General features: G+C 45.6%; 1 protein-coding gene across 4 annotated transcripts in view; it reads left to right on the top strand.

Annotated features, from left to right (window-relative positions):
* prkcz (protein kinase C, zeta) overlaps nucleotides 1–25,424 on the top strand; it is a 102,647-nt gene that overhangs the window by 35,841 nt on the left and 41,382 nt on the right. For 2 of the 4 annotated variants that reach the window (XR_015717055.1, XM_087834474.1), the window contains exons 5-6: nucleotides 11,159–11,263; nucleotides 16,074–16,159. Coding sequence is in view for 3 of the 4 variants with exons in the window: in XM_087834474.1 (XP_087690600.1) it covers nucleotides 11,159–11,263; nucleotides 16,074–16,159 (191 nt within the window). In the remaining variant the exon portion in view is untranslated. Of the gene's footprint in view, nucleotides 1–9,454; nucleotides 9,778–11,158; nucleotides 11,264–16,073; nucleotides 16,160–25,424 lie in introns of those variants that run through there. The other 2 variants (XM_087834476.1, XM_087834475.1) reach the window with 2 other exon arrangements.

Here is a 25,424-nt window from a genome sequence, read left to right as displayed (position 1 = left end):
AGCTTGGTGTGAAAAAATCAACTGTGGGAGCAATCATCAGAAAATGGAAGACATACAAGACCACTGATAATCTCCCTCGATCTGGGGCTCCACGCAAGATCTCATCCCGTGGGGTCAAAATGATCATGAGAACGGTGAGCAAAGATCCCAGAACCACACGGGGGGACCTGGTGAATGACCTGCAGAGAGCTGGGACCAAAGTAACAAAGGTCACCATCAGTAACACACTACAACGGCAGGGAATCAAATCCCGCAGTGCCAGACGTGTTCCGCTGCTGAAGCCAGTGCATGTCCAGGCCCGTCTGAAGTTTGCCAGAGAGCACATGGATGATACAGCAGAGGATTGGGAGAATGTCATGTGGTCAGATGAAACCAAAGTAGAACTTTTTGGTATAAACTCAACTCGTCGTGTTTGGAGGAAGAAGAATACCGAGTTGCATCCCAAGAACACCATACCTACTGTGAAGCATGGGGGTGGAAACATCATGCTATGGGGCTGTTTTTCTGCCAAGGGGACAGGACGACTGATCCGTGTTAAGGACAGAATGAATGGGGCCAAGTATCGTGAGATTTTGAGCCAAAACCTCCTTCCATCAGTGAGAACTTTGAAGATGAAACGAGGCTGGGTCTTCCAACATGACAATGATCCAAAACACACCGCCCGGGCAACAAAGGAGTGGCTCCGTAAGAAGCATTTGAAAGTCCTGGAGTGGCCTAGCCAGTCTCCAGACCTCAACCCCATAGAAAATCTGTGGCGGGAGTTGAAAGTCCGTGTTGCTCGGCGACAGCCCCAAAACATCACTGCTCTTGAGAAGATCTGCATGGAGGAATGGGCCAAAATACCAGCTACTGTGTGTGCAAACCTGGTAAAGACCTATAGTAAACGTTTGACCTCTGTTATTGCCAACAAAGGTTATGTTACAAAGTATTGAGTTGTATTTTTGTTATTGACCAAATACTTATTTTCCACCCTGATTTACGAATAAATTCTTTACAAATCCTACCATGTGAATTCATGGATTTTTTTTTTCACATTCTGTCTCTCACAGTTGAAGTGTACCTCTGGTGCAAATTACTGACCTCTGTCATCATTTTAAGTGGGGGAACTTGCACAATCGGTGGCTGACTAAATACTTTTTTGCCCCACTGTACCTGTGATAAGGCATCAGCAGCAAAGCCATATGTCATCACTTCCTGTGTGGAAGCCAGTGTCCGTAACAGGGACTGTTCTTCTGGGCATCTACAGACTGGTGTTCACATGGTTACCATGGAACTGGAACCAGAGACCAGTGTGCTGCTGGGTCCTGAAGTACTGCAGTCAACATGTGTCTGCAGTCGAGTGCTTTCCTTTAAGGAGAACAAACGTATTGGGCTCACGGTTCAAAATTAAAGCCATTTTTATAAACAAGAACTCAATTTCAGACACTAAAAATGGGAAAACATCATTTTAAATGTAGGTTCTTGTTTGTTTGGTAGTTAATGACTCTCTGAAGTCTAGAAACCATGAACATAAAAATTCTCTGTTTCTTCTGTACAGATGCCCTGTTGGGCTCAGATAATTGAGGAACTTTCTATCTCTTTGGAAAGTCTTGGATGTTTTTGCAGTATGCTTTGATCCGTAACCTGATGTAGTAAACCTTTCTCTGCCAACCCAGGGAAAGATGGTCTCCATTGAGTGGTCTTCCTTTTGTCCTGCTGAACTGATGAGTGTTAACTTCTGGTAAGATTGGATCGAATGGTTGATTTGGTCGTTCCTGCAGATGCTGCTAACTCTCTGATGGAATAACGATGGATCCTCATGTCCAGAGTCCAAGAGTTAGGCGAACCTTCTGAGACAGGCTAAGAAAAGATGGAGGACTGATGTCTTCAGTTCTTAGTATGGACGAGTCACTGTCAATGTACACACACTAATAATCCCTGTTTTTAAATCGTGCTAAGGTCCAAACTGCAGGCTCAACACCGACTCTTGGATGCTGAACTAATGTAATCAGCTGGTCTGTGTGTCGTTCAGTGGTGGGGAGCTGGTTTCCTACTGGTGCACATGGGAATCCCCTGAGTGGAGGAAACTGGAGTTATCAGTGTTTCGTCAGGGTCACAATCAGCAAACGTAAAACAAAGTGTGTGATTCAGTGTAATGAATATAGGAAAGCTCACCTTTCATATAGAAAAGCCTTTTCATATTTATACAGATGCACTCGTTTGTCTCACTTGATTAAAGCCATTCTGGTTTTAATCAACGAGTGCTGTAGCTGTAACCAAGGCCACATTTTCACCACTGTAAACTGGATAAACTGGAACCACACAGCAGTTTATATAAGTTAGTGAACCTGAGTGATGCAGCTCTGTGATCCTGCTAACACATGTCAGTGATTTCTTTATTTAGCTGGTTTAGAAATAATGGAGGCTGGATGTGATTCATGAACCTGGCTGAAAAATGCTGATACATGCATCATGGAGCTCAGTTTGTCTAATATTAGAATGAGTTTGATGATCTTTGATGTATTATTTGGACCCAAGAATCAGACTGAAATTCAAAGTTTACACAGTGATATTAAGATGAGCGTGGTGAAGAGAACGACAGTGGCAGTCAGGCAGATTTCCAGTTAGTGTGGGTGTGTGGATCTCTTACTTATGTTCTGGATGAAGACACCTGTGTAAAGCTTATTGAGGGCGTGGGCTGCTGTCCAGTGGAAACTGGCCTGTAGAGGTGGAGAGCAGGAGGCTGGTGAGAATGAAAGTGAGCAGCATCAGGAATGATGAACAGTGATCTGAGAGTCAGACGAGCAGATGGAGGAACAGCTCCACCCAGGAGCACAGAGCAGGTGACGGCCGCCCATCAGTCCACCTGAAGCAGAGGACCAGAGAAAAAGAGCCCGGCCACCTCGAGGAGCAAACAGATGAACGGCAGGCTGAAGTTAGCTTGATAAGGACTCAGTGTGCTGACTTCATGGTATGCACTGAGTTAATACTGGTTAAATATTAGATATGTTAATTCATCAGTTTCCCTGTGCAGAGCTGTGTTTTTGGAAAAGCTCGTCCAGTTTGGGATAAATTATACTTTGGCTTGTTGCTAATCACTGTTGAGGCTGGCACAGGAGGGTCAGTGTATGCACTGTGGAGTGGCTTAACAGTCAGTCAGTGAAATCACTGTAGAGGGAGAACTATAGTCAAAACTAAAGCAATAACCTTACTTCTTGTTTTATTTTGATAGTCTCTGTCTCCGTTTCCCCTTAGTTTGAGCCGTGTTCCCACCTGTGGTCTGGTTATCCTCAGTGTGTTCGTGTCCTCTGCCGCCCTCTGCTCATGTTTCCTTAGTAGTTTCCTTTCCTAGAGTCTTCCTGGTTGCAATTTTTTGCATTTCCTTTGAGCCTGTGGGGATGGCTGTCTGTCTCCGAGTGCTGCTCCAGTACACGGCCATAGACTGGTATAAATAAACAGCTGTGGTTTTAATGGGAGGACAGTCTCAGCTTGGGCGACTCGCAGGTACGAAAATTGAGAAATGATTTAATGTGAATAGTTGATATCACTGTGTCGTGGTTGGATACGTGATTGATGACTGGTGTTTAACCCTAACCCTAACCCTGATCTCACGTCAGCCTGACAGAGGCTCAGTGACTCACTCAGCCTGAGACACTGTCAGAGACACATGCTTTTTCTAGGACACACACTCACCCTCCTCCTCCTTCAGATCAATAATCTATTTTATCTTTTGTAAGTGGAAAAGCCCGTGGTCACGGTCTTCTGGGAGGAGCGCTCTTTTTATTTTTGCTAACTGGGTTGGAAATAAACCTTTAAGTAACACAGCAATTGTCTGATCCATCCAGAATTTGGGTCACGTCACCCTTCGGATAAGAAAATGTTGTATTAAAAGCTGATGATTGAAGCTGTTTTGAATCTCTCTGACCGTTCTGCAGGAAACACATGATTAGAGCTTTGAGAACTGGGCCATGTCATATAAAGGCCCTCTGGGCTCTGTTGTGCTTGGATTTATGCATGTTTGAAGCTTTCTCCTCTCTGACAGATCTGATGAGTTTCTCCAGGTAGAGCTGATGAGTTAGGAGGCTCATGAAAAAACTGAAAGGGAGGAGTTTAGGTGCTAAAAACAAGGAGCATGAATCAGAGTGATGGGAACCTGTTACCTGTTAGGTTTGCACCTGTGCAGCTGTTGTACATCATTACCACAGGGGCATAATGTGGGCAAAGTCCAAATCTTTAAGGAAACGCAGTCTGAATAAGGAACAGGAAGTGTTTGTCTTACATAAACTGGTTATCGCTGTCAGCTAACACCAACCTTGTTACTGATTTACTGCAGTGCTGCTGGTCACGTGTTTTGCTCTGTGTTCTACTCGCTGTTCTCGGTTCTGTTTCCAAGTCTAAAGACAAGAACGTTCCTACACTGGAAGCCTGACAGTGAGCTGCAGGTGATTGGAAGCCAAGGTTTCAATGAAGAGACGCTTAAACCAGTATAGACACAACCATGTTAGACACTGACCACAGCTCTGCAGGAGGATTATTCCACAAGGCCTGGTTATTGTCTGTGTCCGTTAGTAAGCAGCAGTTTTGTTCTACAGGTGAAATGTGTGTAGTGTGACTGTAGATGCACAATCACAGCATTGCCAGCTGAGGTCTGCAGTGAGTTTGCATTGTTTTAAAGAATTATTGAACTGGAGATGTGTGACATGTCAGTGTCTGTTGAACTATTAACACCCATACACACATTACACGCTGCTTTTAATTACTGGAGCCTGACAAACTGAACACACCTGAGTGTGACAGGATTTGAGGACACCTGATACACCTGAACAGTTCTACCTGCACATCTGACTGACAGTAATAATGATGCCTACTGCTGACTGTGCCTGATATTTAAAAACAAGCTTCATTTATTATTCTGCTCACTGTAAAAATGAATAAATAATCCAGTGTTACAACATTGATTGTCAAACATGATGAAACACACCTGTTAAAGATGGTGGTGTATGATACCGCTGACAGAGGCCAGTTGTCACAGTCGGAGTAATCAGACTAAAGCTGTGCTGTGAAGGAAGTTGTTGTGAGTTAGTGACGCACTGTTTCCTCTCCAGCTCGCAGGTGTGAGTTTGAGAGTTATTCCAGTACTTCTGATGTGAGGTTTTCTATTTGAGAGGAGCCACAGTATGCAGAATGGTACACAGTGTTAATGCTGTGCGTCTGTGGGAGTAGCTGCTCTGTGTCGGCCCATGGCACTGAGGAAGATGACAGTGAAGGAATTATAGCCTTACATTCACAGAGCGTTCAGACAGACATGTGATGAAATACACACCCCGTTGCTCTTACTCTTTCACATTTTCACATCGTATTATAAATATTGTTTGACAGTTACTTTATAATTGTGTTGTGTAGATCCAGAAACATGTTGTTAGGTGTGAGGTGGTACTGTGCTCCTGCTCATCACATACAGCTGACTCTTTGTTCAGTTGTTGGTTTTTCAGCTTTAGTCAGAAACACAACAGATTTAGACACAAAAAACTCTCATCCTGTTACCCCATCTAATACACTGTTACAAACTGCCAGGACTGATGACCCACATTACTGTTAACAGATGGTCACTCAATGCTACCTTAATGACAGCTTAACAGATCGCTAATATTGGGTAATGATAACTTTGGCTGCATCCCTGTCTGATGGATCAGATGGATCTGCTTTTTCCATCTGACAAAGCTTTGACGCTGGATGTGCTTCCTGGTGCAACCCTCCCAGTTATCTGGGCTTGGGACCAGCAATGGGAGTACACTAGCTTGTGTCTTTCCGAGCTAGCTAATAGCTATTGGGTAATTGCTAATAGCTGAGCAGCTAACATTACTGTGTGTGCTAGCCAGGCAGCTTTACTGCCGCCTTGAGACAAAGTGTTGTGAAGCTCAGCTGCTTCAGGTGATGGTGAGGTGGTTTGCAGCTGGAACACCACAGACACTGTTGATACTGACGGTGTCACAACTGATCATAATTGTGAGTAACTGAAAGTCAATATTTTGTTCTCATAACCCTGACTTCCAAACAAAACTTTGCTGTAATTGCTGGGGTGATCGTGGCTCAAGATTTGGGAGTTTGCCTTGTAATCGGAAGGTTGCCGGTTCGAGCCCCGGCTTGGACAGTCTCGGTCGTTGTGTCCTTGGGCAAGACACTTCACCCGTTTGCCTACTGGTGGTGGTCAGAGGGCCCGGTGCCACCAGTGTCTGGCAGCCTCGCCTCTGTCAGTGCGCCCCAGGGTGGCTGTGGCTACAATGTAGCTTGCCATCACCAGTGTGTGAATGGGTGGATGACTGGTCGCTTTGGGGTCTTTAGGGACTAGTAGAAGCGCTATACAAATGCAGGCCATTTACCATTTAATGAAAATGTGTCTAATTTTTAATTCTGCAAATATCTAATTGAAGAAAACATCTGATCTGATGAATCTCCTGCATTTAAAGTGGTTGGCATGTCCCACTATTGAACTTCTGCAGTAAATAGTGTTAGCCTGGAGCACATCTGTTCAAAGGGCTAATCCACAAAAGGCTGGTCTCTGTGCGCCCACTGAGCAACCCCTTCAGCTGGCACAAACAAGCTGTACAACAATAGTGTTGCTGAAGCTAGCGTTGGCCAAAGAGAGCTAGGCTAAGCTGCTCTGCTAAGCAAGCTGGTTTCCAAAGCTTCACTCTGGGTTTCCCCATTATCTACCCTGCAGTGTCTCTTTCTTCACTGCATCACTGTTTTACTCACATTTATGTTTAATTTCTCTGTTCATTGCACCACATGCCTGATCAGGTCACTTTGCTTTGCTCTGTTGTTGTAGAAGTTCTGAAGTCAGCATCCACCACCTGATCTGGTCCAGAAGAAGCACACACAAAGGAGCATTTGACCAAAGATTTGTGTAGTCTGGTATATTGTTGTGTATGTGCAGCGTGTGTTCCAGCTCTTAACATTACGAGGTTTCAGCAGCCTAATAATAAGCAATCTAATAAGATCAACCACTGTATAGACTACGTATAAGACAAATGGAGGTTTGTATGAATATGTGTCCAAACAGACTAGGTCTTTGTAAAATTCAAAATCACCAGTCATTCAAACAGTAAAACAGTCATTCAGTGTCCTATGGTTTTTAATGACTTCATCCGTTTTAGCCCCCTCTACTCTACAACGTTGCTTCATGTAGACTTGTTGGTGTGCTTGGATCAGTGTCCTGTTGCATTGCCTCACATCTGACTCTACAATGCTTTGTTGTACAGACGAGTTCATGATCAGGTCCTGTGGTTGCATTCAAGCCCAAATCATCAGCGCTGTGCTTGATAGCTTGTATGATGTGTTGGTGCTGTTCTTGGGTTTGCCAAAGGAGTCACTGTGCGTGATAGCCAAACGTCTCCACTTTGGTCTCGTCTGTCCAAAAGGACATTGTTCCAGAAATCTCCTGGTTTGTTCAGAGGCTACTTTCCAACACTAACCTGTGCTGCTGTGTTCTCTGTACTGAACAGAGGCGTTCCCCTGGCAACCCTTACAAAGAAGCCACAAACTGTAATATTTAACATCCTGTTACGGTGGCCTAGCAGAGCTGGGCCGTAACACATCCTAACTAAGGCCTGTAGAGTGTGAGATGTGACTTTGAGCATCCCATAGTCTGACATTGAGGTAAAATTTGCTGGAAATATTGACCACTGTCTTAAATTTGTTCCACTTCTGAGTAAGCCCTCTCACTGTAGAATGATTGATTCAGATTAACTGGAAATCACCTTTTAAACTTCGACAGCCTCATTGGCGGCAGCAAGAGTTACTCCTTTGTTGTCGTCCTTCCTCCTTATCAGTGTAAATGCTCTGGACCGTCGTATGGTGGCTGTAATGCTCGTTGATGATTAGTTAAGTCATTTGATTAGCAGCAGCTTGCTGCTCCTAAAGCTGTGGAACACAGCTGTGCTTTCTTCTTCTGCATTTTGACTTAGTGCAGCATGGCGTTATCATATTATAGCAGTAGTCCATTTGAGCTTATAGCTATCTGCTAGATGATTTTGTTTCATTATATGTAAAACCTGAGGATTTAAAGAGGGTGTACTTTTTGATTTTACCATGACTTTAGTCCAGCCTTCAAATCAAGAACTTCATTAGCTTTGACAGGGTGTCCAAAATTAAAAGTTACTTTACAACCCTGTTTCTCATCAGTGTGAAATAAATAAAGCTGTGTGACAGTGAATAGTATTAAGTCATGTGAACAAAAGCTGGGTGATGTTAGCCTGTCCCATCCCAGCAGAGCGCCTCTTTACAGCCGTGCAGCTCGTCTTCGTTCAGAGTGGAAGCATTGCACTGACCGCTTCTGCAGTGCTGCTTTTCTAACACTGTGTATAACCTTTCTCCGTCACTGTGAAGGAATGCAAAAAATGTTTGCTCAGCCTCCCCTGGTGTTGCAACACGGGCAGGCAAGCGTGTTCTTATGGTGGACTTGATCGTGGTCACATGTGAAACACAGAGACTCAAACAGAGACTTAGTTCAGTCACAGAGAGGCTGTTACCTGATAAACGGTGTTGAAGCCAAATCACAGATGTTTTTTGTTTATTGCTCACATCCTGATACATCACACAGTTGCTTTCTGAACACTATTTTCCTGTTGGAGTATCAGCATACACACGTATGTTGTCTTCATGCTACAGGTGGAAGTGATCGTTCTCAGCGTCTTTGTTTTTGTCTCATTTTGTTTGATAAAAATGTTTTTGCACTGGCCCAGAGCAGAAAACGAACAGGGCTGAGCTGATAGGCTGGCCTCAGCGCTCAGGGCATTCACACACATATAGCAGCAGGACAGTATTAGCTATTGGTAATGTTTTTACTCTCGTCTCTGAGAAGTTGTTCATGTATTTATATTTCATGTTGCCACCAAGTAGATTATTTATTGTAATTCATTTTTTTGCCTCAACCTTCACCAGAAGCCTTGAATTTGAACGTGTGGCATTAAACAGAAAAGGGTCACATGGTCTCAGTGAGCAGCGCTGCTGCTTCTGTGTCTCAGTAGAATAATAGTTAAAAGTTGTTTGTGCGTCACTGCAAAGGTCCACACAGTGATGCAAACCAACAACACGAAGCGTTAGAGCTGAACTGACCCAACGTATGTCCAAAGAAACAAACATTACTGTTGGCTGACCTTCATATAATGATCGTTGTGCTTTCAATAACTGAATAATTATCTTTGTCCAGCACAGTTTTGATCTCACAGTCCTTTTTTATGATGGAGTAAAATAACATTGTCACATACGCTCTTCAGGCCGTGTCCAGAATCAGGGCTGGAAGTGTCATGCAGGATGTGCTGCAATAGGCACAGTCACTAAAAATAGAGGTGAGCTTTATATTTAGGGTAAAACGTGTTGCCTGCAGAGCAGGGTGGTGCTGCTGGAGTCAGAGCTTGCTCTGCCATCTTGTGGGCAGCCAGCTGTAACTGCAGCGTGGGTGCAGACGATGAAAAGCCTCAGTCATGTGATGTGATCCTTTCTCAGTGAGAAACATTTGATGCTCAACGGCAAGAAGGAATAGGAAAAATGGTGTTTGTATGGCACGGAGCTTCATTTGAGGTGACAGGAGGCTGAAGAGGAGCAGCCACAGGGGACTGTGGAGGAAAAACAGAGAAGGAGAACACGGAGCTGTTCGCTGAGAGCAGGAGTAGGAGGAGAAAGGCAGCGTGAGGGGAGCAGCAGCAGGAGAGCACCATGAAATTCCCAGTATGAAGGAGCCGGAACATTCAGCTGGAGGGATGCTGCTCCTGCTGCTGTTCTACATTCGAGTCAAAGGTAAGGTGAGCGTGGAGCACGTCGGGTCATCTGAGGCGTGTGCAGAGAAAGGTCACACGAGGGCTGAGCGAAGGTGCCAGCGATGATGATGTCATTAAAAGAAATGGCTTGTTTGGATGTTTCTGCGTTTTAATCCTGGAATTAGTGGAATTGTTGAACACTTCCTTTGGTTTGGTTGCGCAAAGACACAAGAACGAGATCCATCTCATTATATCAGTTAGAGAGAATAACAGGAAGTATTTTTAACTGAACGCTGTTTTGCTGCGAGTATGGGAGTCTCTCTGACAGCCTCGTTCCCAGTACAACCAGTGTCAAACCCACAGTGTCTCCCTATCCTCAGTTGGGACCAGGAGTAAGGCTGTGTCTGTATTTCAGCTTTGTGACTTGATGGCTTTAGTTAAGTTCCCGTACACGCTCTACACGCTGTATTCCTGCTGAAAGTCATTTATTCAGATGTTACAGCTGAGATGCATCACTGAGCACGACAGACTGAGCATCTGACTTTAAAACAGACACTTTGAAGGTACCGCTGGAAACAATCTGTGTTGTTGACTATGATGAGCATTTATAAGTTCATACATGCTTAAATTTGTTTCATAGGCTGAAGTTCCCAATCACACCATGCTCACATATTATTTTATGAAACAAGAACTTTTCACAGATTTCTAAGGCAGCATGTTGGCGAGTGTTTGCTTTAACAGCAGAGGGTGCAGCAAACAAACCTGAGGACACACCCTGCATCTGTGATTATCTCAGGATAAGATTCAAAGATGGCTCCTGAATAAAAACTGCTCATAAATAAATAAATAGTTCATATTGTCACAGTTCATTTGATTCCATAGAAAGTTTGTATAAAGTTGTCCATAATAATCCCATAATAATAATAATAATACTAATAATAAAGATTTTATGGGACTTTGTTGTGTAGTTTTGTCTCCGTCTCTTCCAGCACAGTAAGTCTGTTGTGTTATCACAGACGGTCTAACGGTGTCAAAAACACCTCGGGGCTGTTTTATTGATCTGCTTCAGCTTCTTTGGGAGCCAATAATAGCCTCGCTTTATGTAACAGCCTTAAAAACTGGCAGCAGAGAGTAACTTGGCCCAGTCGGTCTGTATTTCCTGAGAACGTGCTCGCTGTGTCGCTGATGAACGCTGCTGTTAATTCCTTTAAGAGTCAGTGAAAACAAACAGTTTGACTCTTAAAGCTCGCTGTTTCCTTTTTTCTGCGTGAGTCTGAGGGGAGGGGCGGGTGTTGTTGGTAACGTATATGCTGCTACTTTCCTGTTAGTGAGAGGAACAATGTCTGGAAGTGAGTCAAACCCTTGTAAATGTCCTGTTCTGGAGAGATTTGGTAGTACCACCCTGCTCTCCTGCTCCACAGCTCGCTGCGTAAGTCACAGTATATCTCCGATAGGCTGTCTGCTCGTCTTCATCCCTCCAGTGGACAAGATGGCGGGATTGTGTGCTTTGGCCTTTGCATCTGGAGGTATGGTATCGTTTGATTCGCCTGCTCTGCTTTGCTCATTCACTTTGGGCCATTCTTACTATCACCTTGGGAGAAATGTGGGACAATGCAACACTTGTTCTCCTCAGGGGTATGCTGTACTAGGTCAGCTCTTTGAAGCTTTGCCAGTTAGTGCAAGTGAAGTGTAGCAGAGTTTACAGCACATTTGGGCTGTGAGAGGTCCTGTGATGGTTCTTTAAAGGGAGGCATGGAGCTCTAACCACAGTCGACTGTTTGTGTTTCACAGCTGCTCATCTGAATTTTAACACCTAAAGGAACTAAAGGAACATGGATGAGACCGGGGAATCCCATTGGTCTATTTACCATATCTTGTGGTTAACACCAATGTTTGAGTTAAAACTGCACAATATCACGATGCTGACAGGGGCATCATGCTAACTCTCAGGTTAACATTACCGTTGTTCTCCAGCACTATGCATCTACTGGTTCCTTCAACAATACTCTTACTTTACCAAGCACATGATCTTTTCACTGGCTGACTGAGATGTGCTCCTGCTGTGTCTGAGGCCAGGAGTCGAATCAGGCAGTCATTATAAATTCAACTCAGTTCTTGCCTCAAGCCACTTTATATTGTAAGGTAAAGACCCTGCAGTATTAGGAAGCAAATCATTAGCAAGCAGTTGTTGACAATGGGAAGGAAAAACTACCGTTTAAGAGGAAGAAACCTGCGGCAGAAGCAGGTTCAGGAGAGAGGGTCGGGGTAGAGACGGGACAAACTGTAGGAGAGACGGCCACACTTTAACCGATTTATAAACACAGAGGAGCAAAGAGGAAATGCTCAGTGTATCATGGGAAGTCCCTCAGCAGCCCAAGCATATTGCACCATAAGTAGGGGATGGTTCAGGATCACCTGATCCAGCCCAACTATAAGCTTTATCACACAGCTTTCAGTCTAATCTGTCTCCTGAATCCACACCAGGACCTGGTTCCACAGGTGGCCTTTACATGCTTACACGCAGGTGTATTCTTTGAAGCATCTCTTTTGGGGCCAGTGCCTTTAAAGAAGCCGTTTACATATTCACAGCCATTGAATATTGATCGATTGTGATGTATTAGTTTGAGTGGTAGAGCCACTCTGTTAACACAGGAATCAAATACAGTGCACTGAGAATGAAAACACTGAAACTGAGAGTGTGTCCTAATGATCCTGGCCATGTCAGAGGGGACATGCGTGACACACGTGTCAGTGACACAGGTCCACACAGGATCTGAGTGGATAAAACATTCCACAGTGCAGCTGTGGTGCACAGACACCAAAGCAGTGTTTGCAGCAGGCTGTAACCATCAGAGTCTTTCTACTGATTTATTATTAATGCTCTGATTATGAAGGTTCCCCCAGACAAGTCTGTATGGCACAAAGGAGGAAACTCGTGTGCTGAAGCTCCTTCTGTCTCATGGTTTTATCAACACACTGAGCTAATTGCTGCAATTTACCACTTTGCACTTAATGATTTAATCATACTGTATTTAGCATTTAGTGTGGGCATGTGCTGTGTGTTAAATCACACATAGGTTTCCTCACACATCTCCCCACATTAGCATGTGGTGTCTCATCCCCATCTCCCTCACCCACCAGTAAGAAGAAAATAGTGGGTAACTATGGAAACACACTGCAGTGGTTCTCTTTTTCTTTGGAGGGCTTAAGAAGATTTAAGGGAGTTCACAGACAAAACTGTAAAGAGCGAGGCCTGTTTGTGCTTCAGATCTCCACAGCCTGGCTTCACACAGACCCAAAGCAGCCACAGCTTCTTGTTGTTTGTGCATTGAACATAGCAGAGTCACTCTACAGCAGGGCTACTTTAGTGACACGAGGTCTCTGTGACTTCAGTTTTGCCTTTAATGCCCAGTAAGCTGGTCGTGCTTTGGTGCATTTCAGTCCTTGTTTCTATGGTTCTCATTTGCAAATAGAAACGAGCGCTTTGTTTTTGGCTTGGTCGAGGCTCGCACCACACTGCACGCTTTAAAGTGACGTGCAAGCAAGTTAGCTACACCAGCTGCTCGTTAATCAGCCAGTCACATAGCTTTAAGCCTGTAAACATGGACGACCTGCAGAAATTCAAAGTAAACATTAGAATTCTGTGTGGCTAACCTCGACCATCCATGGTGACCACAGCGTGCCCATTTTATCTATGTGCACAGCATGCACGCACCATGGAGGCCAGCTCCCAGGCAACAGCACAAGCATGCAGTATATGGAGGTGATGCACTGTCCCAGCTGCTGCTCTGCAGAGGTGTCAGCCCCCCTACGTCAGCTCAGCACTAAGAGTGGATAAGGATATCGATTCAGGAGTGGCGTGGCCATCAGCTGCCTCCTGTGGAGGACTCACTGATCCACCTCGCTAACATCTACACCGAAAATCTGAGGAGTAACAGGGACTGAAGGAACAACTGGAGCAGCTGCACAGATCCCTCACACTGCCTGGCCTGTGGTAGAGGACCTGAGCCTGATGAACACACAAATACTGTTTTATATATTACACACACAGTGATGCTGAACATGAGAATGCACAGACGTGTACACGACGCAGAGTAGAAATCAGATTCAGCACCACAGTGAGGTCTGCTTTCAGAAGATTTATCGTCAGGGTGCATCTTTACTGACAGGTTCTGACATTCTCATGACAACATGAGCATGGGCTGGGGTTACCATGGCAACAGAGGCAAAAGATGTGTGAGTGGAGGACGTTATTAGGCCACGCCCATCACTGGAGAAACTAACTAGACTGAAAGCTAGTACAGATGGGGAGGGGGGGGGGGGTACACTGGGAGAGCAGCTAATGAATAATTAGTGAGAGGGGAGATGGTGATGCCACATGGCTGTGGCTCATACTGTGGTGAGGTGGTTGTGTTGGCTTGTTGGAGTAAACTGCAGGAGGCGGCACACACAGGCTGTGCCTGAGGCTGTGTAACGTGCTGCTGCTCAGCACTATGCTCTTTAATAACATCTCTATGAAGTCTTATGAAGATTGAGTTTAATGAAATGAAAACTAGTATTGTTCTTTTCAGTGAGAAGGTATCTGACCTGACAGGGACAGATCAGCTTTGTGGGTGTAAGATGTCATCATGCTTATTTCTGCTTTTGTTTTAATGAACTGGTCACAGGTAATATTGACTGGTGTAATGCTAACTGTCAGCGTACATTTTGATTCAAGTTAATGACACTCATGGTGAATTCAGCCATAGTAAAAATAACTACAGCGTGTTGAGTGGTGTAGCAGCCCGTGGAAACGGTGTCGTCTTCTGACTAAAGGCTTAAACCCCGATGATGTCACCAGTTTGGAAGTCAGTGTGAGGACTGGATGGTGACTTTTTTACAGTTTTGGCTCTGGGTGACTCTCTGCTATTATTCCCTTGTTGGATGATGGTGCAGCCTGGATGGGTCTTTGGAGAACAGGTGATTTATTCTCTTGGCCGGAGCTGTGAGCCTGTGTTTGGCAGCTTCTAGAGCCACACTCATGGACACTTGGTACTAGGAGTGATCTGTGAGGCAGCATATGCAAGTATCTGCACGAGGACTTTGTGCTCTTTGTTGGGGTCTTACCTGAGTCTCACCACAATCTTCATCCTCAGCTCAGCAGGTCCGTCTGTCATTGGTGACTGTGCATTAACCAGTTCACTTCTGCTCTGTTCTCCCAGGGCTGGCTCCATACTGTTGTTCCCACTGTGCTGTAGCTGTCTTCTATTATTATTGCAGTGAGCTACTCGGTGCTTCTCACCCATAGTTCCCATATGCATATAACCCCTCTCACTGCGGTGGCTGGTATAGTAGCAGTCTGTGGTGGCCAATAATACAGTTTCATGTTTGGGGGTTGGAGTCCTCTTTCATACAGAGGTGTTTTCAATAGTGTTGGTTTGAGTGAGTGTATCAGGATCAGGATTTGGGTTGTAGGAGACCGTTTCTTTTTTATTCCTTCATAGTTTAGAGGATTTAGTATTGTTGATGTTATAAGAAAACTGCCCACACGACTCAGCTTCATGCATTATGTTGAAAATGTTAGCAGGTCGGTTTGATTACAAATGTGAGGACTTGTTGTTGTTCTCCAGTTTGGATACCAGAAGAGTTTCTCTGTATTAAGCCATCAACACCTTTGTGTGCAGCAGGTGAGGCAACATCTGACAAAGCAGCATTGTGTGAGGATGGAAGCACACATGACAGCAATGTGATGAAATAATCCTGCAGAGAATAAACACAAACAGAAGTCTTTATAGTGCTTCTTCATTCCATTCAATGAGCCTGATAATATTAATAACAGTGTGTCTGATAGGATTGTTTCAGACGGTCACACTATTGATGAGCCCAGAAAAGCCTTTGTAATAATGTTAAATATTGTTTCCAACAGCAGCAGCTCTCACACATCTAAATGAAGCAGCAGTTTATTTTTAGCAGACTGCACGGTCCTGTTATAAATAGCTCCACCGTTACAGTGTCGTCTGAATAAAAGGAATTATAAGGTACTGATGAGTCTATTCATCAGGTAAAACAAGCAGTGATGGAGGTGCTGAGGGAGAAACATGAAGGGAGGAGTTTGAAGAGTGGTGAAGGAGGGAGTGGATAAGGCAGAGCAGTGTGAGCTTCTACTGCTGTAGAGAATCCCGACGCTGATCTTCCCCCCTCACTCAAACTCTGATGTTGTGCATGAAACCTGGACCTTTACCTCACTTTTTACCTGATTGTATCACTTTTTTCTTTTATCTTAGCACCCCCTCCATCCCTCTCTCAATTAGTCCCTCATCATGCTACAGCTCTACAACCGTTTCCTCTCTCTCCTAGAATCGATCTACCGACGGGGGGCCAGAAGATGGAGGAAGCTCTACCGAGTGAACGGACATCTCTTCCAGGCCAAACGCTTTAACAGGGTGAGTGTCCTCAGGTCTTACTAATGCTCACTGGCAGCTGAGGAGAACACTGGGTAACGCCTGCACTCTGCCTCGCTCAGGGTCATTCGAGCCACTGGAGATATATAATGTTAACCATTGCTGTAGCCGTGCGTATGAACATCTGCCCTGTGCCAGTCTGGACTTGCAACATATAGTCACGAAATACTGACACTGGTGTTTGTGCTGCTGTATTGTTGGCCTCATGTGTCCAAAGAGCGTCCAGACGGGTCAGGCTGTGTTCAGGTGTGTTTAACCCTGAGCGTTACAGGGTGTGACGTACACACCTGAATGACAGCACCTAGCTGCTGCAGACACAGTAAGGACTGCTAACTACTGAAGAGCTAGTGGTGTTAGTGCAAGATGCTGCTGAGCGATGTGTCAGAAGGGTGAATACAGGCTCTGACCTGGACTGTCTATTACTGTGAAAATAAAAGGTTTAGTTGGGGAAACTGTTACTTTGTGGTAATTATTTAGAAATATCATGATTTAGTGTGTTACACTGGTATGTTTGTGTCATAAACATCCTGCATTTAAATGATGACAGGTAACCCAGTCACCTCACAGCTAAGCTGTTTGAACACTGGTGCATAATTCACGGTGTCCTCGTTGTGGCTGGTTCCCTCATCTCAGCTCAGACCTGGAAACAAGTGGGTGTCTCTGTGTGGGCTAGTTTTCCATTTGATGTTGCCTCAGCGAACATGATGATGAATGAGGCCAGCCCTGTGGTTCAGAGGATGATATTTGGTGTTCCTGTGTCAGGACAATATGCCCATGATCATGGAAATGTAAACGCCCTCCAATCAGTGCACACAGTTTCACAGACAGAGCTGTGTGCTTGTTTTCCTGGTTTGTAATCCAGCTTGGAGTGAGATGGTCTTAATGTACGGACCAGAAAGTGGATAAGCTGAGTGCAGGCAGAGTGCTGGCTCAGCACTATGGCTCTCAGGGTTATTATTACTGATGCACTCTGCCTTAGTCAATGAAGAAATAAACTGTATGCAGGTATACACTATAGTGACATACAACAACTATCATCACAGTGAAAGAGCTGCTGTTCGCTTCATGCTGCTGTCGTGTACAGTTTCACTGCTGCCTATACAAATAAGACCAGTTTTCATCTTAAAATACCAAATATGTAGGAGAAAGTGTAATCCCTGCCTTGATTATGTTGATTATGTTCCCATTCAGGACCTTTAATATTTGCACTGAGGTCCTAAGAATGACATAAAGGTGGAGGACTTGCTACACAGTGTACAGAAGCTTTAACAGGACCAGTTGCCCAGAGTCTCCGGGACTAATGCACCCTAATACACAGCGTGCTGACACAGGGAAGGAGAAACAGTACGACGGGATCTAAACCCTGGGACCCAGACCCAGACTCACCACAGAGACAGAACAAACAAACTCAAAACAAAACAAACTCTAAGAACTGTAAATGAATTTGACACTGCACAACTACCACTAGTTTAGGAGAGGATGAGCAGAGACAGGTCTCCTGCCTGGCTGCATAGAATGAAAAGCAGATGTGGAACACTCCCCTAAACCCCTCACATCTACCACCATGGCAGAGTGACGTGGGAGGAAATATTCCATCCACGGTCGTTTCCTGTCGTAATCCTGCTGAACTTTCTCCAAGATAGCCCAAAGTGTTCACCACAGCTGAACACTCAGCTGCTAACAGCCTGACAGCGGTCTTTTCTCCACAGGGGGCGTCATCTGCCTGCATTTCTAGCTTTATCTTATACTCAAGTGCTTCTGGCATTACTGTGGCAGTGGTATATATAAACTCACTGGTTTCCATGGTGGTGATAGTGGGGATATGGTGCAGAGGTCTTCCAGAGACTATCCAGGACAGAATTCCAGGATGTAAGATGAAAGCTGGTAGGATGTAGACTGAGAGGCACAATCAGGTGGGTGGGATAGTGTACAGGTGGTTTCATCAGATTCCTGGCACAAATCTCTCGATCCATTCCCCCCATCACTGGACCAGAGGTGGTTCCACCTTAGGTAGGCGAGCAGCAGCCGTGCTCCCATTCTTCACTACAGCCAATGTCACAATGACCAGTTAACCTGACATGTGTGTCTTTCACTGCGAGAGGAAGCTGGTGTACCCCCAGAGAACCCACACAGCTGTGAAGATGGGAACATACAGAACCCACACTACACCAAGTCACGTTTACTTCTATCACAGCTTTAATCTAAAATGCTTTCAGTGACTCCGCAGCTCTTACAGGTAACACGATTAAACCTTTATTAGAAGCCAAACATTACGCTGCACACATGTATTCACCAGCTGCCCACTGCTTGTCACCACTCAAGTCTTTTCCACATGTGGTAAATCAGTTTGATTGGACAGCATATTGAAAGCATCAGCCAGAGCTGTTCTGTGAGCTCAGCTTGTCATTGCTTCCAAAGGCTGAACACACGAGGCAATGAGACACACAGCTTCACATTCCTAGTTTTACTGAACCTTCATGAGCTTTGTGGTGCATATTAATCAGGCATTTAACTAATTTAGCATACAAAGACTGTGCAGCTGTGGCATGTAAGGAGTGTTGTGTATAGATATTTAGATTTACAGACTGGGGCACGTTAGGAAATGTACATCAAGTCAGGAGATGTTCCTGCTGTTTCCTTCATGAATTCATAACAGCAGGCGCCTGAATTGTTAAGCAGCTGCCTCTCAGACTGGGACTTGTGTGACTGTTGCTATGCCAGCTCCCAGGATTCTGGTTGGTTACTGTGTTGTCCTTAGCATATAAATAAGAGCTGAGGAGAAGTAGGCCAAATTTCTCCTCCTTTCTCTCACTCTCTCTCTTTACATCTGCGTCCCTCCCTCTCCGTCTGATGTTGCAGAGGCAAAGCTGCTCTCTGGCTCTCTCCCCTCTGACATCGTGGGCAGTCTTTAGCTCCTGTTTCCCATGTGATGAGGACGGCGTTGGAGGATGACTGACAGCGTCCTCTCATGGAATAAAATCCACACAAGCAACCACAAAACATGCTAGCTCAAACATGAGAGGGGCATGTTTGTGACTGCTGGTTACAGATCTGTAATCCGAATCAGATGAAGTATATTATATTGTATCTTTAGCTTTCTAGCCTGGTCTTTTCCCACAGTGACATCAGTGGGAAAAGGGCGTAATGAGGAGTGGGACAGAGAGTTGTTCATGGTTCATGGTTGACCTTTGTCTCCTCAGTGAACAGCATCCATATACAGGACCTGCAGGTGTTGGGCACTGGGCTTAAAACAAAGCCATTTTCAGGCAGACACAGGTTTGCCACATGTATTCACTCATCTGCCTTCACATGCATATGAACTTGAGTCACACCCCATTGTTAATCCATAGGGTTTCATATACAATGGTGGCCCAACCTTGGCAGCTATAACAGTTTCATCTCATCTGGGAATGTTGAAGTTTAGGAGTGTTCATAGGATTTTTGAGTATTCTTCCAGAATCTGTGCACAGCACACACGAGTGTCTCGCAGTCGCTGCTCTGATTCATCCCAAAGGTGGATGAGATCTTGGGTTGAGGTCAGGACTCTGTGCAGGCCAGTCAGCTCAGGAGCTGCTTTGTGCACTGGTGTGCAGTCTTAGAGGCCATCCCCAAACTGTTCCCACAAAGTTGGAAACATGAAGTCGTCCCAGATGTCTTGGTATGCTGAAGCATTTCTTTAAGGGAAACTGCTGACACACAACCCCACACCAAAATACCTCCTACACCAAACCTAAAACCTGGCACATGTAGTCAGATAAGCACCGTTCTCATGGCAACAGTCAAACTCATATTCACCCATCGAATTGCCAGATGGAGAAGTGGCTCAGGAGGTAGAGCAGGTCATACAGTGATCGGAGGTTGGGGGTTCGAGTCCTGTCTCTCTTGGGTTAGTAAGGACTTAAAGCCATAGAAGGAAGTGGATGGGGGAATGTAGCATGTTGTATTGAGGTGCTTTGAGCTCTCTGGGAGAGTAGAAAAGTGTTTTGTAAGAATCAGACCAGTTCCCATTTGTTACTCTGTGCTTCTGCCAGCTGAAATGCATGTGAGGCTTTGCTTTGAGCTCGGTGGTGTAAGGCTTGGATGGAGCTGCTCAGCTGTTCTTCAGCTAACATGAAGGTCACGACCTCTGCATCCTCGGACCCCACTCTGTGGTTTTACGTGCCATATCACTGTTGCTGAGTTGCTGTCATTCCCAATCACTTCCTCTTTGTTATAATACCTCTAACAGTTTTGGAGTGTTTAGTAGTGATGAAACTTTCTGACTGGACTGTTTGCACACGTGGCATCCTGTAACTGTACCATGCTGGAGTTCAGTACAGTAGTAAGGATGGTGGTTTCTGGGGCACATTATATTCTGTAAATCACAGGTGTCGAACTCCAGGCCTCGAGGGCCGGTGTCCTGCAGGTTTTAGATGTGTCCTTGATCCAACACAGCTGATTCAAATGGCTAAATGAATTCCTCAGCATGTCTTGAAGTTCTCCAGAAGCCTGCTAATGAACTAATCATTTGATTTAGGTGTGTTGACCCAGGGTGAGATCTAAACCCTGCAGGACACCGGCCCTCAAGGCCTGGAGTGCGACACCCCTGTTGTAAATGATGCTTTGCTGTTGTAACGGCCTGATTCTGTGCAGGTGTTATCACTTATTTTGCGCTGATGAGTTTTCTTAAAAGCAAAGCAGACAGCACATCATTTCTCAGCAATATTAGGACCCGTCAGTGTGCGGGCACTCGCACGATCTGTACCACTGCCTGCTGGGATCAATCGATAAAGCGCCTTCTGCTCTTTAATCTGAAGCTGCAGGCTTCAGATTAAAGAGGAAGCCTGCAGCAGGAAGCCTGCAGGCAGCTGCCTGCAGGCTGCAGGCAGCTGCCTGCAGGCTGCAGGCAGCTGCAGGCAGCTGCAGGCAGGACTTTGGACCTCCACGTGACAAGCACAGCTCTGAGAGATGCTTCTCCCCTGTGCTGGTTTCTATCCCAGCTTATTCTGGCTGGTTTATTACGTGTTCTTAAAAGCTGGTGACCTCTCTGAGTCTTGGAAACACCACATGCTGCCACGTAGATGACAAGAATACACATGGGTCATCATGAACATTGTTGATCATCACATTAACAGTGGCAGAGGCGGCTCAGCCCTGGCGCAGGGGGGGTATGGGGTCTTAACACACCCCCGTTCTCTACTAGCCATCGGGGTGGGGGGGCTGGGAGGAGATGTTGGCTGTCCGATTGGCCTCCCTGCTGCTGCGGAGCCTGGGGCGGTCTGCTTGCCTCCACCCCGGAGGGAAGGGTAACATCTCTTGGGTCTGGGTGCCGTTTCCCCCTCTGGGGGCGAGGATACCTGGACCCGGGGTATAGAGTATGTTTGGGGAGTGTGATTGTGTGTACATGTCCATTTACGTTTATTCCTACGTTGGGTGAGTGCTGAGTGTTTGTATATGTGTGCATGAGGGTGGGAATGCATGTCTGTGTCTGTGTGTGCCTGTTTGTCTGTGTCTATATGTCAGGTCGGGTCTTAGACTCCACCTCTCTGGGAACTCCCAGGCCCTCCAAGTGTGGAGGCCTATCTCCCCTCACCACACTCCCTGCCGGTGACTGATGCCCTCAGGGGTCGGTGCATTGGTGGTTCTTGGTGTCCGGGGCTGGGCGCTCAGGTATGTACCAGCTCACTCCCGGTGGCTATTTGTCGGGGCCTGGCGCCTGTTGCTCGGTCAGGCCTCTTCCGGGGCGCGGGGGGCCCTCGGGCCTCCGGCCTCTGTGCCTGCGGCTCGGTTCACTCTGGCACAGCTGGCTGCCGGCAGAGCTGGCGGGCACGCCGGTGCAGCCCCCTTTAGCTTCTGCCCGGTGGCTACTGGGTGACCCCTCGTCTGGGGATCCTCAGCCCTTCCCATGAGGGTTGCACGGATGCCCCTCCGGTGGTCCTCCTTGGGCTCTTGCACTCTGGGGCCTCTGGATGTCTGGGGCCTGGATCTCCTCCATGCCTGCTTCATGCCCTGAGGGACAGGGCTATGGCTCTCTACATCCTCTTGCAGACCATTACATGGGGAAACCATTTGAATACAAGCACGCCGATCCACACAGGTGTGCACACGGGTGTTCACTGTTCGTAGACTTAAATCACACCTTTCTTGGCTGCTACTTCAAAGCACATTGTGCGCTGTCTGTCCTGCGTGCTGCACAACAACATTCAATATTTAGTATTTACTGCTGTTTACACTTAGCTAGATTAATGCGATGGTGTTGTGTTTAGTATGTTGTTTTGTTTTTTTTTTTTGCTTGTTTTCTATTCTTTTTCTCTCAACAGGTGATCCAGGAGATATTTTTTTTTCCCCTTTCTCACTGTCCCTCTCCCCTTCTGTTTTTCTTTTCCTTCCTCTTTCTTTCTCCTTTTCCTATCCCTCACTCATGTCTGTCCCGTCTGTAACAACTGAAAATAAAATAAAATAAATAATAAAAACAAAGGTCGATCAAATGGACCAATACGGCAATGCCATGATGATCCATTTGGCAAAATAAATCCATTGGGTATCCTTGTTGGTCTTCAGACAACAATTCTGACGGCTAAAGAACCAAATGGGACAGGCAAAAAAAAAAAAAAAACAGTGGCAGAGGCCAAGGTGTGGTTTGCAGAGTCAGTATGTTAGAGAAGAGTGGTGTGCACTAATACACCACTTACTGTTCTCTAATGTCCTGGAGCCTGACACTGCAGGGTTCCCCGTACAGCCACATGTATGTGCTCTGCAGCAGCTCAGAGCAGTGAGATGTGGTCCAGCTAAGTCAGGGACAGCGTTTGGGGTGAGCCGTTCTGATGCACCAGAGAAACTAGAGCAACTTTAGTCTGTTTTACAGTGTTTCACTGTTCTGTCTCAAGGAGACTGCGTGTATTATCATGTACAGACGTGTACGTACACTCATCATGGCCATGTAATATTTAATCATTTAACCAGTGTAAATATGGGTCAGTTATTTTGGTATTTTTATGCTGATGTCAATCAAGGGCTGATATCCAGTCAGCGTACAGGTGCACCTGTGATTATTCTCATGTTGGTGTTTGTATCATCCAAAAAAATCCTAAAAAGAACCCGAAGCTTAGATTGACATCGCTGTTAGGCTGGGTGTGGGTGAAGGTTTGTGCTTTAACTCTGTTTAGTGTTAGAGGAAAAGGACTTGAAGTCTTTGCTGAAGCATTTCCATGGTAATAGAGTACTGACTGGGACTTTGTTCTTTACAATGATGTCAGTACAGCCGAGCACACACTCTGCATCTCAAGTGTTCACTTCCCAGGGAGACGGTTTGGTGACAGCCTCCCCAGAGACACCGAGCAGCTTTGGTACAACTACACAGAAAGGACTCCACACCAAGTCATGTAACAGAGTAAACTTACAATAAGCCTTGGCCTGGCCGAGGACACGAGGAGGAAGGACGAGTCTGAGTTAGAGACACGTACATAAAGGGTGAGGCTGAGGTTGTGCAGTCCAGTTAGAAATCTATCGTATTAATAACATTACAAAACCATATTTTCAGCATGAAGTAGTGTCTGTGGTTGATTTGACTGAATGTCACACTGTATACATGCTGTTTTCTTTTAAACACGTTCTGGAAATGTAATGTGTATACACACTACCGCTCAAAAGTTTAAGAAAACCCAAAATTTTCCAGTTTTTTATTGAAAATGATGCAGTTTAATGTCTCATTGAACTCTGAAATGAAAGCATAGCACAAATAAGTAATTGGAATTAAAAATGAAATCATGGAATCAGTTTATAGACCAAACTGTATTCTAACCTTTGACCCATCAGAGTCGCCTCCTTTGGCAGATATAGCAGCTGAATACAGCCGTGGCTTCTTTCTACAATAGAAATCAAATATTCTCCCATATCTGTAGCAGAAGTTCCCATAAACGTGGACCTTGTAGGTTGCTTTGCTTTCACTCTTCTGTCCAGTTCAAACCAGCTCGATGGGGTTTAAGTCTGGAGACTGTGCTGGACACTCCATGTTTTCAAGCTCACCACCTTGTTCTTTGTTCCTGAGGTAGTTCTGGCACAGCTTGGATCTATGTTTTGGGTCTTTATGTTGCTGTAGGATGAAGCCCTGACCAACTAGGCTCATACCAGAGGGTCCTGCATGGTGCTGCACAACGCTGTGGTACGCGTTTTGGTTCAGGGAGCCTCTCACTCTGTACAAGTCACTGACCCTGGATCCAGCAAACAGCCCCAGACCATCACACTTCCTCCTCCATGCTTGACAGTTGATACCACACACTGTGGAACCATCCTTTACCTACTCGACCACAAAGATCCTGTGTGATGAACACAAGGTTTCAAATGTGATCCATCAGTCCATAATACCTTCTTCCAGTCTTCAGTAGTCCAATGGTGGCGTTTCACAGAACAAACAAAGCCTCTTTGTCTTATTCTGACGTCTGGCTTTCTTGCTGCAACTCATCCTGTCAAACCTGCAGCTCAAAGTCTTCTCTTCACAGTTGAAACTGAGACTTTCTTACTACGACCACTGTAAAGCTGCTTGAAGCTGTTGTCCTGTCAGCCGCCTATCACACAGCTGTTAACTCTCAGAAACTTGTCCTCTGATTCAGTCGTGTCTTTGGGTCTGCAGACCTCTTCCTGTCACAGTTTGTTTCTGAGCCTTTGGATGGTGAAGGAAACTGTACTCACTGACACCTTGACTTTCTTTGCAGTTTCTCTGTAGGACAGACCGACATTTATAAGTGTTATGATGGTCTGTCTCTCTTCCATTGTTAATCACCTTTTTCTCACACACTCACACACGCAGCATTTGAAACATTAGTATTAGATGCATGTTGTCACACTTCCATGTTTCAGATTATCAAACAAATATTAACATTAGACAAACAGGAATAAACACAAACTGCAGTTTTTACGCCTCAGCCATAAAAAGGTGTGATGTCATCACCCTCCTGGGTTGGCGGTGATGACATGTCTAAGGCTACGTTCACACTGCAGGCGAAAGCGCATCAAATTTGACATTTTTGACCCTATGCGACCCATATCCGATCATGGTATGACAGTGTGAACGGCACAAATTCGATATTTTCAAATCTGATCTGGGTCGCTTTCGTATGTGGTGCTGAATCCGATACATCCATCCATCCATCCATCCATCTTCATCCGCTTTATCCGGGGCCGGGTCGCGGGGGCAGCAGCCTAAGCAAAGAGGCCCAGACCTCCCTCTCCCCAGCCACCTCCTCCAGCTTATCCGGGGAAACACCAAGAC

This window comes from Neolamprologus brichardi, chromosome 20, assembly GCF_056152115.1.
Source record: "Neolamprologus brichardi isolate AB-2024 chromosome 20, ASM5615211v1, whole genome shotgun sequence".
NCBI lineage: Eukaryota > Metazoa > Chordata > Actinopteri > Cichliformes > Cichlidae > Neolamprologus > Neolamprologus brichardi.
Note: the sequence above shows the minus strand (reverse complement) of the source record. Positions and strands in the feature narration are given on the sequence as shown.